Here is a 16,811-nt window from a genome sequence, read left to right on the forward strand (position 1 = left end):
TTTAACTATACTTTAGCTTGTGAATTTCGCACAGGGATCAATACAGTTGTGTTTAACCCATTATAATGATAATATATTTTTGGGTTATAATTTGTTTTTATTCATCTTAATCTGCAAAGTATAACTGTCAGAAAAATGTAAAATTAAGAAAGTGATATTTCCCTCTGAGGTGTATTGTAGTAGAAATAAAACAGGAAATGGTATTTCTCAAGTATAGCACAAGTGCCATTGTACAATAGTACATTAATTCATTCAATCTAGGGCTACTACATTTACATTTTTAATGGTTTGAAAAAACTTCACTTAGCTATGTTATAACAACCACTCAAAGTACTGTCAATAATGTTTAAATACAGTATGCTGTGGTGGAAAACCTTGCATTTATAGTCAGATAAATTGTAAGGACAGACAACAATAATTTGGCAGTCATTTGTCAGACAAAACAATTTATTATAAATGGTATTATCAAAAAAATACATACACTACAGTACAATAACTTTTGTGTTAATCAATTTGGCGGTGTAATAACTTGTGTGCTCCAGTATTCACACCATTCTGTCCTGCCAAGACACACTGCCCTCAGGAGAGTTGAAGAAGGTGCAGAAAGCCTCCCTCACATTACAGGCCTTTCTTGATGCCCTGTTTCCTCCCATGTTTCTCACTGGTGCCATGTGTCTCCCCTGCTGCTCTTCCTCATCCAGCAACCTCTGGTTTTCACTAGGGGCCAGCAGGAAGTTGTGAAGGATACATGCAGCCACAACAAGCTTGTCCACATTTTCCGGGTGCAGGTTGATACGGGGATGGAAGATTCTCCACCTGGAGGCCAGAATGCCGAAGGCATTTTCCACCACGATCCTTGCTCTGGAAAGTCTGTAGTTCAAAATCCTCTTTTGATGATTGAGGTTCTTTCCGGGGTATGGTCTCATGAGGTATGGCTTGAGTGGGAAAGCTGCGTCTTCCACCATGGCGAATGGCATCTCACCCAGGTGAGCAGCACCAGGTAGAGAGGTACTGGTTGGAACATGAACCTCCATTCCTTTCCCCAAATCCGATCTGGCATACTCCACCATCACTTGTTCTTCCGAAGTCCCCCACCTGAATCACTCGGAACCTGTAGTCAGCATCAACAAATGCCAAAAGCACTATGGAAAATGTCTTCTTGTAATTGAAGTACTGACTCCCAGACCGTTGCGGTGCTTGGATGACGACGTGTTTTCTGTCTATTGCTCCCAGGCAATTTGGGAAATTCCATTTTTCCCAGAAGCCTTGTGCAGCCTCCTTCCATGTTTCTTCTGTTGGCCTGGGTAGGAACCACTCCATCATCTTTTTCTCAATGGCTGCACACACCAAATGGACAGAGTTTGTCACAGTAGCGCATCCTAGGCGATAGCTGAATGCTAATGCCAGTGAGTCCCCGGAAGCCAAGTATCTGTGAAAAAAAATATGTGAAATTATTTTATTTATCTGAATCTATTCTTTGTATTCTTTGTCATTTGCAAGGCACGATGGAAGTCACTCCGGGATGCTTTTGTGAAAAACAGAAAAAAATCTCTCCCAGTGGAACTGCTGGTGGCACGCAAAATGTGCAGCGTTACAGCAGGAAAGAGCCACAGACAGCTTAGTGTTGCATATCTGAAATGTGTTAAAAAAGTACTAAGTTATAATATAATAAACAAACAACACAACAATATGCTAAAAAAGTACTAAGTTATAATATAATAAACAATAAACAATATGCTAAAAAATGATAAAAACCCCAAAAGTTACATAATTTTCGAAAATACAGATCAAAAACAAATCAAATCTACAAATCAAATCCTGTAGCGGTTCTTAGGATTTAGCAGCCCGGTATATATTACAGTTATTAAAGATGCATATGTATATAAAGTATATATTGCACATAAAGCACATATTGCACATAGTTTGAGTGTATTTAACAGCAGCAAGTTACACAATCTACAAAATACAAGATAGATACCTTGTAACAGTAACAAGGGTTTAGCAGCCAGCTATAAATTACACAGTTGTTAATGGCATATATATATTGATTGATTTAGTGGCCAGGTATAAATTACACAGTTATTAATGGCATATATATATTGCACATATAGCACATATTGCACAAAGTTGGTTTGTATTTAGCAGCAAGGGGTGTTATAGTCTGTGTTGTGGTGTGTGTAGGAGGGTCTACTAGGGGCAGTGCTGGTTGTAAAGTCTGACTGCTGCAGGAAGGAATAATAATAATAATAATAATGGCTTTAATTTATAAAGCACTTCATATTTGCATTCAAATCCCGAAGTGCTAACATCGTAAAAAGAATAAAAAGCAATAAATAAAAATAAATAAGTAAAAAGAATAAAATAAGATAAAAGGGTGATAATAAATAAATAAAAGGTCTAGGGAAAGGCTCTATTGAAGAGGTGGGTTTTGAGGCCTTTTTTAAAAACCTCCACTGTCTGTGATGCTCTCATGTGGTCGGGGAGAGCGTTCCACAGACTGGGGGCAGCCGAGCAGAAGGCCCGGTCTCCCATGGTACGGAGCTTAGTCCTCGGGGGTTTGAGGAGGTTTGAGTTGCTGGAGCGGGTGGTCCGCACGGAGGTAAGGGGGGTGAGGAGTTCCTTGAGGTATGGAGGGGCTGTTCCATAGATACACTGGTGTGTGAGGACGGAGACCTTGAATTCGATCCTCAATTCCACGGGGAGCCAGTGTAGTGATTTCAGGATGGGGGTGATATGATCATATTTGCGCACCCTCATCAGGATCCTAGCAGCGCTGTTCTGGATGTACTGGAGCCTCTGGATGCTTTTCTTAGGGATCCCGATAAGGAGTGCATTGCAGTAGTCCAGCCTTGAGGAGACAAAGGCGTGGACTAGCTTTTCCGCGTCAAACAGAGTGAGTGAGGGGCGGAGTTTGGCGATGTTCCTGAGGTGATAGAAGGAGTTTTTGCACAGCTGTTTAATGTGGGCCTCAAAGGTCAGATGGGCGTCCATTTTCACACCCAAGTTGGTGACTGTTGAGGAGAGGGTAATGTCCTGGCCGGAGAAGGTGATGGTCGTGATGGTGGATGACCGAACCTGATGTGGGGTGCCAACTATAATGGCTTCGGTCTTGGAGCTGTTGAGTTTCAGGAAGTTTAGCTTCATCCACGCCTGTATCTCCTCCAGGCAGGTAGTGAGTGTGGGTGAAGGCAGGGCTGCAGAGGAGGTAGGGTTGATCCTGAGGTACAATTGGGTGTCATCAGCGTAACAATGGAATGATACTCCATGTCGGCTGATGATAGAGCCAAGGGGGAGCATATAGAGTGTGAAAAGGGTGGGGCCGAGAACTGATCCTTGAGGGACACCACAGGTGACGTTGTGCGTACCCGACTCTGCCTCACCCAAGGAGAAGTACTCTGTTCTCCCGGTGAGGTATGATGTGAACCAGTCAAGGGGAGAGTCAGAGAGTCCGATGGTGGAGTGCAGACGATGGAGGAGGATGCCGTGATCGACGGTGTCGAAAGCTGCAGTGAGATCAAGGAGGATGAGGAGAGAGGGAGAGCCAGCATCAGCCGTCATCAGCAGGTCGTTGGTGACCCTGACCAGGGCAGTTTCTGTGCTGTGGCCTGAGCGGAAACCAGACTGGAACTTCTCAAATAGGTTGTTGGAGTTTAGGTGGTCCTGGAGCTGAGCAGCAACTATTTTTTCCAGCATCTTTGACAGAAATGGAATGTTGGAAATGGGCCAGGACTCCCGGGTCAAGGGAGGGTTTTTTAAGACTAGGTTTGATGACAGCGGTTTTTAGGGCAGAGGGGACATGGCCAGACTGGAGAGAGAGGTTTGCGATCTTAGTGATCATGGGGCTCAGGGTGCAGATGTACGATTTCACCAGAGCTGACGGAAGGGGGTCCAGGACACAGGTGGAGGGCTTCATCCTCCTAACGATGCCCTCAACCTCTTGCTGAGAGATGACCGTGAAACAGCGAAGAGGCTGGGTTGTCCCAGGCTGTGGGTCAGCAGTTGGAACTGGAGGTGCAGAGGGGCTAGAGAGGATGGAGCGGATGGTGTCAACTTTATTTTTGAAGAAGGCGGCGAAGTTTCTACACTGCTTCTCAGTGGAGTCGGAGTGTAGAGGACTTTGGGGTTTGAGGAGGTGGTTTATTGTGGAGAAGAGTTGCTTGGAGTTTCCAGTACTGTTGTTGATGATGATGGAGTAGTACTGGGATCGTGCATCTCTGAGGGACTGTGCGTAGGCCTTCTGGTGTTCACGATAGGCTAACAGGTGAACAGTGAGTCCTGAGGCCTTGAGCCGCCGCTCAAGGACACGCCCAGCTGTCTTCATTCTCCGCAGCTCGCCGGTGTACCATGGGGCTGAGCGCGAGAAGGTGACCATCCTGGTTTTGAGGGGGGCGTGTAGATCAAGGAGACTGTTAAGGGACTGGTTGTAATATGCCACTGACTCATTTACTGATGAGAAGTTGGCGGAGGAAATATGCTGGAGGTCCAGGGTCATGATGTCCGGGTTGATGATCCTCAGGTTCCTGAAGCGGATTTGGCGTTTGGGCTTGCTGAGTGGAGACTGGAAAAACAGCTCCAAAGAGATGGTCTTGTGGTCAGACACCCCAGGTCATACACTAGCAGATTGCTGATGGGGGCGGAGTTTGTGATGACCAGGTCCAGCGTATGGCCCTTGGCGTGTGTGGGGACATCAACATGCTGTGTGAGATTGAGACAGTCCAGGAGCAGCAGAAACTCCGTGGCAAAATGGCAGGAGGGGGAGTCGACGTGAATATTCAAATCTCCAAGTATGATAATATTGGCAGAGGATGTGCATAGCGTAGTGAGAAGGTCTTGTATCTCTGGAATGAAAGCAGAATTGGGTTTGGGTGGCCGGTAGATCAGAAGTATTGTCAGAGCGAAGGGGGGTTTACATTTAAATGCAAGGCATTCAAAAGAGGACAATACAGGCAGGGGCAGGAGTGACAGTTCCAATTCCTTTCGGTAGATAACAGCTAGGCCTCCACCACGACCAGTGTTGCGGGCTTTCTCCAAGTAGCTGTAGCCAGGAGGGCAGGCTTCATTGAGTGTGGAGTAAACCTCTGGCTGATGCCAGGTTTCCGTGAGGCCCATGAAGTCCAATTTCTCATCAGTGATGTGGTCTTGAATGAAGGATGCTTTATTGCTGAGAGATTGTGTAAAGCAGACCTGATTGTGTAAAGCAGACCTGCGGTATCTCTCCGTGTGACAGGTGGGGTGCAGCAGCCTGTCGCTGAAGGTGCTGCACAGTGAGGACAGGGTGTCCTGGAGGGGGTGGGACATATTGTCCAGCAGGGAGGACAGCTTGGCTGCCATTCTCCTGTCTCCCACCACCTCCACAGTGTCCAAAGGACTTCCCAGGACAGAGCTGGCCTTCCTTACCAGTCTGTTCAGTCTCTTCCCGTCAGCAACCGAGATGCTGCTTCCCCAGCAGGCCACACCATAGAAAATGGCTGATGCCACAACAGAGTCAAAGAAGGTCTGAAGGAGTGCCCCCTTCACCCTGAAAGACCTCAGTCTCCTCAGCAGAAAGACTCTGCTCTGTCCCTTCTTGTACAGAGCAGCATAATTATCAGTCCAGTCCAGTTTATTGTTCAGATGAACACCCAGGTATTTGTAAGATTTCAGAATCTCAATGTCTGCTCCCTGGATGTTCACTGGTGTCGGGGGGGAGTGTTGGCGCCTTCTGAAATCCACCACCAGCTCCTTGGTCTTCGCTGCATTCAGCTCAAGGTGGTTTCTCTGGCACCAGAGGGTGAAGTCCTGCGTCAGCTCCCTGTACTCCCTGTCGTCCTTGTTGGTGATGAGGCCAACGATGGCGGAGTCGTCAGAGAACTTCTGCAGGTGGCAGGTTGCGGTGTTGTGGGTGAAGTCTGCAGTGTAGAGGGTGAAGAGAAACGGTGCCAGCACCGTCCCCTGGGGGGCCCCCGTACTGCTGATGATGGTGTCTGATTGACACTCCCTGGTCCTCACGTACTGTGGGCGGTTGGTGAGGTAGTCCAGGATCCAGGAGATGAAGTGGTGATCCACCCCCGAGAGCTGCAGCTTGTCCACCAGGAGCGGGGGCTGGATGGTGTTGAAGGCACTGGAGAAATCAAAGAACATGATCCTCACAGTGCCCCCAGCCTTCTCCAGGTGGGAGAGGGACCTTTGCAGCAGGTAGATGACGGCCTCATCCAACCCGATGGCAGGCTGGCAGGTGAACTGCAGCGGGTCCATTGATGGTCTCACAAGGGGCCGGAGGTGTCCAAGGACCAGCCTCTCCAGGGTCTTCATCAGCTGTGATGTCAGCGCCCAGGGCTCGAAATTAACTTTTTTCCTCAGTGTCCCACAACTGTCCTGAATTCTACTTTGTATTGTCCCGGATATAACCAGCAGTGTCCCACATTTAAATTTGTATCGTCGCCCCCCCAATTATGCAGAATACATATAATTTGATACTTTTTTGTCACTCAATCATCACACCATAGACTCTGGTCCACCTTGTACAGATGTAGCGATTCATTTCAGACAGTTTGAAACGCGAGGGCCGTGATTGGTACGTGATTGGTACGTGATCTGCCCTCGCTCAAGGGAAAACCTCCAGCTTGACTTGAGACCGCCCCCGTGATAGATAAATGTAATTATAATGAAGCCAGCTGCAATGGATCATTGATCCACCAGGGGGTGCAGTGGGGTTCCACACTGGAGCTCATGTGAAATAAAGTGAGATACAGTATTCTGGATGTACAGCGGAACTTTGTTAAGATCCATATGTCACGGATATCATACTACTGTGCTAAATAAGAGACATGTAATCATTTACAAAACATCACCATGTTGTTATTTAACAAAATAATTGTGTTATTCGAAAAAAACGAACGGGAGGAAATGCAGCCCGGCTCTCGATTTTTAATCCTAATTTAATCATCATCTTCACCACGATCATTTATGTTTATGTTCGCCGAATTGACATGAAATCACTGACACATATGAATATACTGTATTCAACTTCATTAAAACGTTATTAACGTGCCTAAACTCAGTAATTCACCAAAAATATGTATATTTTAATGGAGTTTCGTCGGTCGATCAGGATCCCAAAGTGTAGCGGAGGGATCTTCATCTGGATGAAGGGTGTTATTTTCCCCATAAGGAACAAGTCGCTGCAAATTATCCCGCTTATTACATGGCCACATTCTCAACAAAGTAACGACATGACTCCCAATATTAATTGAAATGCTTTTATGGATTTAGAAAATGTTTTTATTGATTTAAAAAATAGTTGTATGTATTGATTTAAATTCACATGCATCCGCTAAGAAAAATAGTCCGTTGTTACAGTTTTTTAAACAGTCTGAATGAAACGGCAGCTCTCAGCTGTGTATTTACACAACTAATGGCCCATCAACCACAGCTCTCTCCCCCCCTCCCCCCCTGATCTTTCTTCTCCAGCAGCTAAATTAACAGTAGGTTACTCTGAGTGACCATAGACTGTATGTGACAAGCTTACAGTTAGTGACGTAACAACACCATAAAAGCTGGTGGGTTGAAAGCAATACGGGAGGTAAAAATAACTACAATAATTGTGACTTATTTATTGTGGCTTTTATGTTTTTAGGTATAAAATGTTATGTAATTCAGGCTTATAGTTCACCCTTCTCTAAAAGCCTTCAACAATGACAATATTCATTGTAATTTAATAAATCCTTCCAACACACATTGTAAAAAATAGCCTACTGTAAGTTAAGAAATCATTTCAATATATACATCTTCTGATGTAACAACAATAACATTATAAATAGTAACATAGCTGAACATGGTATTGCACATTTAGCTTTGAGTGTTACTGACCTGAGATGTTTTTATTACATGAATTAAGGTGACTGAGGCTTTTTAACATACAGGGATGCAAACTCATCAGGTATGAAAAAGGTGACAAGGATCCGAGCCCCCGGCTCCCCCACCCCACGGAATGACAGAGGATTTTAGCAGTCACAACAACTAAAGCAGCAGTGTTAATAATAACAGAAACGCCAAAGAGTCACATAATAGAAATATATAAAAGCATTTATTTCAAATTGTGGAGCAGTCAGTTTATAATTGTGGCAGCACTGTTGAGCATTTTGAAAATATATTTTCAGGCCTCTGTGCAAGGCTTAAGTCTTTTTATCTTTATGGCCACATGGTGTAAAGTAACTAAGTTCATAAACTCAACAAGTACTATACTTGGGCACAATTTTGAGATACTTGTACTTTATTTAAGTATTTCAATGTTTTGCTACTTTGTTCTTCTACTCCACTACAGTTCAGAGGTACATGGTGTACTTTGACTCCACTACATGTATTTAATACCTTTAATTACTTCACAGATCTGGATTAATTAAGTGAAATATAATCAAGTGTTAAATCAGAATTTAGTTCCACCTGGAGTAAATCCACAAGCTACCCTGCAGTATACAAAGTCATTCAAACCATCTCGGAGCAGCAGAGCCTTATTATACATCCATGAGCAGAGCCGACAGGCAGGAAGACTCGAGCACACAGCTCGTACCTCATTATAATATATAAAAAAAGAACACCATGCGTGTCATGATGGCACATAACAGCTCACGGCCGCAGATTACTCCGGGTCCCAGACCCCCCCATACCCCAAGAATATTTGTATTGCAGATCTACATGAATCACACAAACGACTTATTTTGGATTCAAAACGGCGAATTTCGCCGAAAGGTGACAAGTTTGCATCACTGAACATAGACAGAGCACAACTGAAACATAACATCTGAAACGATGTAACAACATAATACACTTGTGGGGATGCTTGGGATGTGAGGAGTGAGGGACACGGCTTAGAACGGGCGTGTCGCCTGGCAGGACAGGAGAGTGTGTGCACCAGTCTGCCTTGATCTATGAATTCATGTCCGTGACACTCACTGCTGCCCACAGCTGTTTTATAGAAGGAAATTCCTTCACTTCATGAAAGTGTTTTAACCACACACACCTCTACACACACATGATGGGTGTTATTTTCCCCATAAGGAACAAGTCGCTGCAAATTATCCCGCTTATTACACGGCCACATTCTCAACAAAGTAACGACATGACTCCCAATATTAATTGAAATACTTTTATGGATTTAGAAAATGTCTTTTATTGATTTAAAAAATAGTTGTATGTATTGATTTAAAAAATAGTTGTATGTATTGATTTAAATTGACATGCATCCGCTAAGAAAAATAGTCCGTTGTTACAGTTTTTTAAACAGTCTGAATGAAACGGCAGCTCTCAGCTGTGTATTTACACAACTAATGGCCCATCAACCACAGCTCTCTCCCCCCCTCCCCCCTTGATCTTTCTTCTCCAGCAGCTAAATTAACGGTAGGTTACTCTGAGTGACAAGCTTACAGTTAGACACAACACTGTCATTGCAAGTGACCCTCAGTTAGTTGACTTTTATGTTCAACTGCTAAATTCGTTACTGATAAAAAAGGGCTTCTACTGTACCTAATTACCTTAACACTAGAACCGCCAGAGGTTTTTGTATAGGCCTACCTAAACCTGTCAAATCCCGCTATTAGAATGCAATTTTTAACAACATAGGGTGCTACATAACACACTTTCAGGAAAAGTCAGGGACTGGGAGACTTTAATATTTTATTGAAAAAAAGTTACATTGCACACACACAACACACATCACACAAATTGACCCGATTGGCGGTTCTAGTATTAAATAAACTCACTAATTAATGAAACCAGTTCAATACGCATTATTCTTATTCTTATCATTCTTTATGAGCGCAGAAATAGTCTTAAAATCAGATCTGTTTTTTAAATGAAATCTGACGGCAGGCAGTTAGCTCTGATCACCTATGACAAATGCGCCGCACCTAATCGCTGGCCATTCAGCCAAAGACACTGTTCGAAATGGGGGGGAGCTAGGAGGAACTTGGCTCCCCCGAAGAGGGAGGGAGCTCCCCTGAAGGCTGACTTTGAGATGAATAGGGGGAGCCCAAAACAATCGTGCATATTTGTGTCACACAGATTAGAAATGTTGAGTTTCTGTAAATAACAGTTCTTGAAATAAATAATAGTTATTGTTCATTACAGTTTCTGAATATTTGTTTTATATTTGTGAATATGTCTGGGTGTTGCCATCTGTATGTGGCGGCGCTGCATTCTTACTTACGTTGCTATGATTATGGCGGTGATGCCGGCGCGGTATTTGAAATGTTCATATTGATATTTTTTTAACTCTGGCTGTGTAATAAAAAAATATGGCAAAACGAAAACAGCCAAGCGTCACAGCTTTTGGATTCACAAGCAAAGAAGCGAAGGAGTCTAAAAATGACAACGTGAACGGAAAACAACTTTTAGTTGGCCGGCTGTAAGCGGCGTTAGGGTTGAGTTTGACAGCTCCACACCGAGGGAGAGGCCTGCCGATGCGGAGCTTGAAGAGGCTTCAACAACGGCCACATCCGCCGGCATAGTGACACCGTCTGTATTAGTAGAAGAGTGTTTTTATAGCAATTGATCGCATCCGCGCTGCTGCGCCAGTCAACAGAGCGTGCGTGTGACATATTTAGTAGCAGGATGTGCTCTGAAAAATAGGGCTCCCCGAAAGCAAATGGGTAATTCGAAAACTGACAGAGCTCCCTCTATACAAATCAAACTGTAGAAGGTGTGAAAGCACCTATTGTTTTAAATAATGGTCGGAATGTGACCTGTGAGCCTTCTGAATTACCGTGGGACAGCACATTCTAAACTAAAATGTTCAATCAATAAAGTCACATCTTATCTTATCTTAATAATATCTTCATATTAATAATAATAATAAATCAAACAGTATGTGTCCGAAAGGGAGCAGGAGGAAGCAAACACAAAAATATACTGCATATTAAAGCAAACGATTGTAAAGGTTAAAGTATGAGCATAACAAATAAAGAAGTGTAATGTAAACATTTACATTATAATTATGATTATTTAATATATAAAGACTATATATTATTGAATTACAAGATTAGATATACTTTAGTTGATCTAAAATATTGATGTGTTCAAATGCTCTTCAAAACACAACTGAAAGTCCATGAAACTTGTCTTTCTGTATTTGTGAATGAAGCGCCATCTCCTGGTTAAAACCTGAAATTGAAAATCTGGCAACGCCCTCTTGGAAAATAGTGGGAGGGCTTAACATTCCTCTATACTGGTCTTTGGCAGGCCGTAGGCAGGAAGCTGTAAGCTGGAGTCCGAAATTCAGTGCTCCATCTGTAAGTTTAAAAAACGTATTCTTTTAAACATATGAATATTAGTCTGATCTGTTGCCTCTCCTAGAGTAGAAGGGAAGATAGTTGTTTTAAGACATGTTTCTATTGTTTCTCAATATCCAGACTAATTTATCATTGTCATGTCAACATTGAAGAATTCTGATTTGTATTTTTCAATTCAATATGGTATGGCTGTATGGTCTCTGTGTTTTATGATCGGAACCCTCTATCTGGCAATAAAAATAAAAACATAAAAACAGAAGTTCCATAATACAGTTTAATAAATGTATCTGTTTTCAGTTCTAATTACAAGTTATCCTCACAAGTCAATAGTACTATAGGAATATAAATTGATCTTCTATCTTCATTCATGAATGTCAATCATCTTGCTCTCACTCATTCACCCCCCCCCCCCACCAGATTTCCCCCTTCACATTTACTATTTACATTTATTTAGTCGCTAAACATGGGTCATCGTGTTCTCTGGCCACTTTGCCACCACTTCTCAACTGCCTGCTCTGCATTTAGTCCTCAACCTCAGGGCCATGCAGAGATCTACGAAGGGGGAATTTAGCATTTGGTTAGAGAGGGATCCTCTCCAGTCAGACTTGATCCTTTTCATGCAAGGGAAGCCTCTCTCACAGCATGATGTTGACATCGGGAACACAAGCAGTATCTCTACGATCATCTGCATGTGGGGAAACTGTTCAGGTCTCCCTATGGCACCTTGCAAAAGTCTCTGCCATAACACCTGAGACTGAAGATGCCTGAAGTGTCTAAGCACTAGTACCTTTAGGTCAATCCACTCCCGTTTCGCTTCTTGAATTGATCTGAAGTCCTCACATGCTTCAAGAATTCCCTTAAAGAGCAACTTGCAGGTTAGAGACACCAGTGAATAAATGTGTAGGAAAATGATGAATACACTAGATTTTCCTAAAAATATACAGAAATATACACTACAGTGACATCTGGTGTCGTTTTAGTAAGACATTTTCACTTCCGCATAAAAAAGCCTCCGCACGTGACCTCCCGTGTGTGACGTAACACGGGGGAAACAAGGGGGAGAGCGGCGGTCTAACGTATGAATAAACATGGATCAAAATGCTAGTTTTGACACAGAAGAGTTTGAAAATATATATTCGAATGCATATGATTATAATTATGAGCCTGCTAGGCGTCCAAGAGACCAGGAGCAGCCAAGGATTAGAAAAAATAACCGCCATCGGAGAGAAATGGAGCTTTGGTGTGTGGAGAACCAGTGGAGAACAGAGCAACTGTCTTGGTGAGTGACCGACGTTAGCATGTTAGCTAACGTCAGTCACATCACAACATTGTAAAGTTAGCAATCATATATCAGGCTATAACTAAAGTAGTATTGATAATATAGTAACTACTGGCAGGACTGTTGATACTGATCCATAACAGAAACTAATGCGCAAGTATCAGCCGTATCTCGCGTTACCTAATGCAACTCCACACTACGGTGCTGACCGGAGGGGAGACGCGAGATACGGGTGATACTTGACGATCTGGCGGAGAAAGGTTGCGTTGATATGCCGTTGTAAATGGCTTGATGGAAAGCAGGTGTGTAGTCGGGGAGGGTGCACAGCTGATTGCAGCAGGTGAGTGGAGGTTGAGCCGGGAGCCAGGAGTGACAGCCACCACGCCCACACAAACAACACAGACAGGGGGAAACAAACAAACACAAAGGAGACGGCTGGAGCAGTACAGCCACCACAGCGTTACTGTCTTACGGTGCCGTGTACCGGAGGGGAGAGAGATCAGCGAAGGGGGGGGAGAGAGAGCAGCGAAGGGGGGGAGAGAGAGATGTAATACGGTTTCTTGATAAAGCTGTGGAGAGTATGTGCTGCAGGGAGGTGGATGCACAACGCACCCAGGAACGAACGCTAGCTCCGGTCCTTTTCCCGTGAGGGAAACTGTGGACTCGATGCCCTGAGAGGCTTGAGTTTGTGCAACCTGCACAAACACAAGCTCATCATGATTACAAATGGTGAAATGCAATGTAAAATTACCGAAAGAATACCAGCTCACTAAATCACAACCGCTCAAACCAACTACTAACTACTACCGCGGATTGGGCAGAGAACGAGTCCGAGAAAGTTAACTCCCCCATGTGACGTAATATGACGCGTTTGACGTATGACCTTAAAAAAAAGCAGTTTTTAGTAGCAGAGCTCAAAACGGCTCCTTTTCCTCTGAATTCCTGCCCTTATGTCTTGTAAAATATATCAAATCCTGCATTAACATTTTTAATTGTAATTTTCAGGCAAGGTTAAGCATAAATGTAGTAAAAAAAAAAACCTGCAAGTTGCTCTTTAAAGTGAGAGACAAAAGTCTCAAGATCAGCCAGGCCAAAGGTAGCCAGGTCAGTGATGTCCTCTGGCCAGTTGCTAAGGTCAAACATGGTGGCAGCAGCTTTAAAGACACCATCATCAAGGCTGCCAAACCGTGTGGTGACGTAGTCACAGAAGCCATTGATACGTTTTTCTTTCACTTTGTGGAGGTTGTCATCATCCACTTGTTTCCTGTCGAGCTGTACACCAGAGTACATGTTTCCAGGAAAGGGCCCCACTTCATCCAGGAACTGCTTCAGATGCTGGCCTGGGACTGTCTGAAATACACGATAAAATAAAAAAGTCTTTCACTGTCACAATCACTAAACATACACTGTAGCATACAAAATTCTCTCTAGGGAGTTTATTTATCAACTATTAATTTTGTTTACCTTCATGGCTACAAAAGCCAGGGTCGTCTTCTGCAGTCCATCTGACACTATCTGTAGTGTCAGCCCATCCCTCTGAAAGACAAGGCTTAGGTCTTTCAGCTCACTGAGAATGTCAAGAAGAAGATGAACAAAAATTACTGTCTTGAATTGCTTAAGTCCTTTCACAGTGTGGCTGGCCCGCCCCTTCATGAGGTCACTTGCTTCTCTATCATGCATGTCACTTGCGTGGCTCTCCAAATGGAAAAGGATGGCTTGGTAGTTCCTGATAAGGGCTGACAAACCATGGAGTGTGTGCGGAAGCCACCGTGTACCATCGATAGTCCCTGGTTTGACCAGATGTATGTTTAGGTCTTCTGCCACAGTCTTGAGCTCAAGGCTAGTTTTGGCTGATGTATGGTAGTGTTTGTAGATTCCGTTGATACTTTTCTTCAGTTCTGTGAGAGCTGGAAAAGATTTCATGCTGTCTAATGCGGTCAGCTCAAGACGATGAGCCACACACCAGATGGTCACCAGCGATTCAAACATCTCTTTCAGCCTGGCAGACACTCCATTTCTATGCCCGATCATCACAGAGGCCCCATCACATCCGAACCCAACAAACTTTGCCTTCAGGTCATCTTCTGAGAGCCCAGCTTGGTGAAGTCCAGACATTATGGCGTCTAGGATGCCCTGGCTGTTAACATGCTGCAATGTCACCATAGTCAACATGACGTTGACAGGTAGACCATTTTCAATATAGGTGACGTAAATTATCTCCTGGTCCTGCACTGATCGGTCAACAGAAGAGTCAGATATTATAGAAAAAAATCTTGCAGCCTTTATCTTCTCTTCCAAAGACTTGTTTATGGTTTTAGCTATGTTGTCTATGAATGTCTGACAAGCCTGGTAATTTTTGTATGTGATTCCCAAGTTAAGGCCATTCTTGAAATGCAGATTCACTGATTTGGGAAATTTTGTAAAGGGTTCCTCCTCCTTTGCAACATAGTATACTATGTTAAATAGCTTGATTAATTAATTTTAACACCCTGATCCATTCTTAGAAGACAGCTTGGCAGAGGTGCGATCTCAGGATTCTCCCGTACTCTGAGAGCCTTCTCACAATCATTGTGAGCAGATGTAAGGACGTGCATTTTTAGTGTTCTCACATGTACATTGTCGCCACTTACACCGATGAACAAAGAACTGTCTTTGGCCTTTGCTGGGAAGGATCTGCATGTTGAGCAGTACATCATTTTGGCAGCTGGATCAAACTCGGCAAAGGGGTATTGTTGCCTCCATTCAGGAAGCCACTTCCTCTTCGCCTCATAGCCTCCTCTGTCCTTGACCTTGGACACTTGCAGCTCCTGAATTTAGTTAAGACAAAACATATGTTCATGTTATAATAATATAATATAACATTACATAACATAGTAGGGTACAATGTTGTATAAAACTTTGTCTTAAAGCCCTGATGATGTCTTTGAGCCAGACCCCTGTTTTGTTTTAATATAGATGTAGAGGACAAAAACATTATCAATTGTAAAATAAATGTTGTTACAAAAGTGGTGAAATGCAACATTTGTATGAGCATTACAATCTTAGTCATTTTGATATTTTTCTACAGCATTATTTTAGTCTTTGGTTTCAACAGATATACACATATTTTTTTCAGCCTGTTGGGGGAGCCCTGATCCCAAAAAATGCAGACATGCACAATGGTCAGGTCAGTTCTTTCTTGTTAAAGACACGTTTCGAGCGAGCGTGCCATCGAACGTGCCATCGAACGTGCCATCACTAATGCACATTGTAGCCTTGCTTTGAAGGGCAAAATCTACTGTGAGATTAGCTAGGCACAAAAACAACTGGAACATTACTCTCTCTTAACATGACACATTATTCTCATACCAGAGTTGATTTACAAACTAAAATTATCTTGTGACCCCCTTTCTAATCGTCACCCAATCTGACTGACGTTCTTGCCCAAAAAAACTAACACACTAAAAAAGATGAAAAGCTAAATGATTAGCTAAATGCCTTACGTTTTTGCAGCTAAAGATTCTAGCCTGGTCACTGACTGGCTGACAAAGAAAATACAAAAATGATAGGCTACACCTCTTATTCTGATCAACTGTATTCCCCATCATTTTCACAAACTTCAAAAGAACATGACACCGCATTTTAGGACGTTTGTATGCATTGTAAGGCACACTTCAGTTGCTAGCGTTAGTTAGCGCTAGCGTTAGTTAGCGCTAGCTAATGCTAGCGCTAGCTAACATTGACACTTAAGACAACTAACTTACCGCAGTGGAAGACCATGCATCATGACCAGGACTTCGGATGTTTTCGTTTCGGGAGTCGGCAGAATTGGGGCTTGCATCAGGGGGCTATTTATTCAACTACCTCAGCATTTCTTTCTTCTTTTTTTTAACTGTCGTGACCGTTGCATTGGCGCGAGTCTAGCAGCAGTCAGCAGCAGAGTGGATGACGTAGAATGCATTATATGATATGACAGCCCAATGACTTTGCAAATAACACCCATTTTGAAGTTTACTTTAAAAAAAAATGTCACTGTCCCGAAATAGTCCCAGATAAAAATAGATTTGTGTCCCATTAGGAATTGTTATGGTCCCCGGGACATCGGGACATCGTTAATTGCGAGCCCTGTCAGCGCCACCGGCCGATAGCTGTTGAATTCCTTGGGGTGAGGGTTCTTTGGCACAGGTACCACAAAGGACGTCTTCCACAGTTGTGGTACCCTCCCTTGCTTCAGGCTCAGGTTGAACAGAAGCTCCACAATCCCACACAGCTGATCCGCACAGGATTTG

At 43.5% G+C, this 16,811-nt stretch overlaps 1 protein-coding gene across 1 annotated transcript; it reads right to left on the reverse strand.

The window, feature by feature from the left end:
• Positions 1–9,717: 9,717 nt before the first annotated feature.
• LOC307024611 (zinc finger protein 862-like) lies at positions 9,718–16,426 on the reverse strand. Its single transcript, XM_079658902.1, has 3 exons — positions 16,287–16,426; positions 14,008–15,350; positions 9,718–13,893 (listed from the first exon to the last, which is right to left on the reverse strand). Exons 2-3 carry the CDS (start codon positions 14,713–14,715, stop codon positions 13,555–13,557), a joined length of 1,047 nt encoding a protein of 348 aa, XP_079515028.1. The 5' UTR covers positions 14,716–15,350; positions 16,287–16,426; the 3' UTR covers positions 9,718–13,554.
• Between the last annotated feature and the right edge of the window lie 385 nt (positions 16,427–16,811).

Source organism: Notothenia rossii, assembly GCF_949606895.1.
Source record: "Notothenia rossii genome assembly, chromosome: 1".
NCBI classification, from domain to species: domain Eukaryota; kingdom Metazoa; phylum Chordata; class Actinopteri; order Perciformes; family Nototheniidae; genus Notothenia; species Notothenia rossii.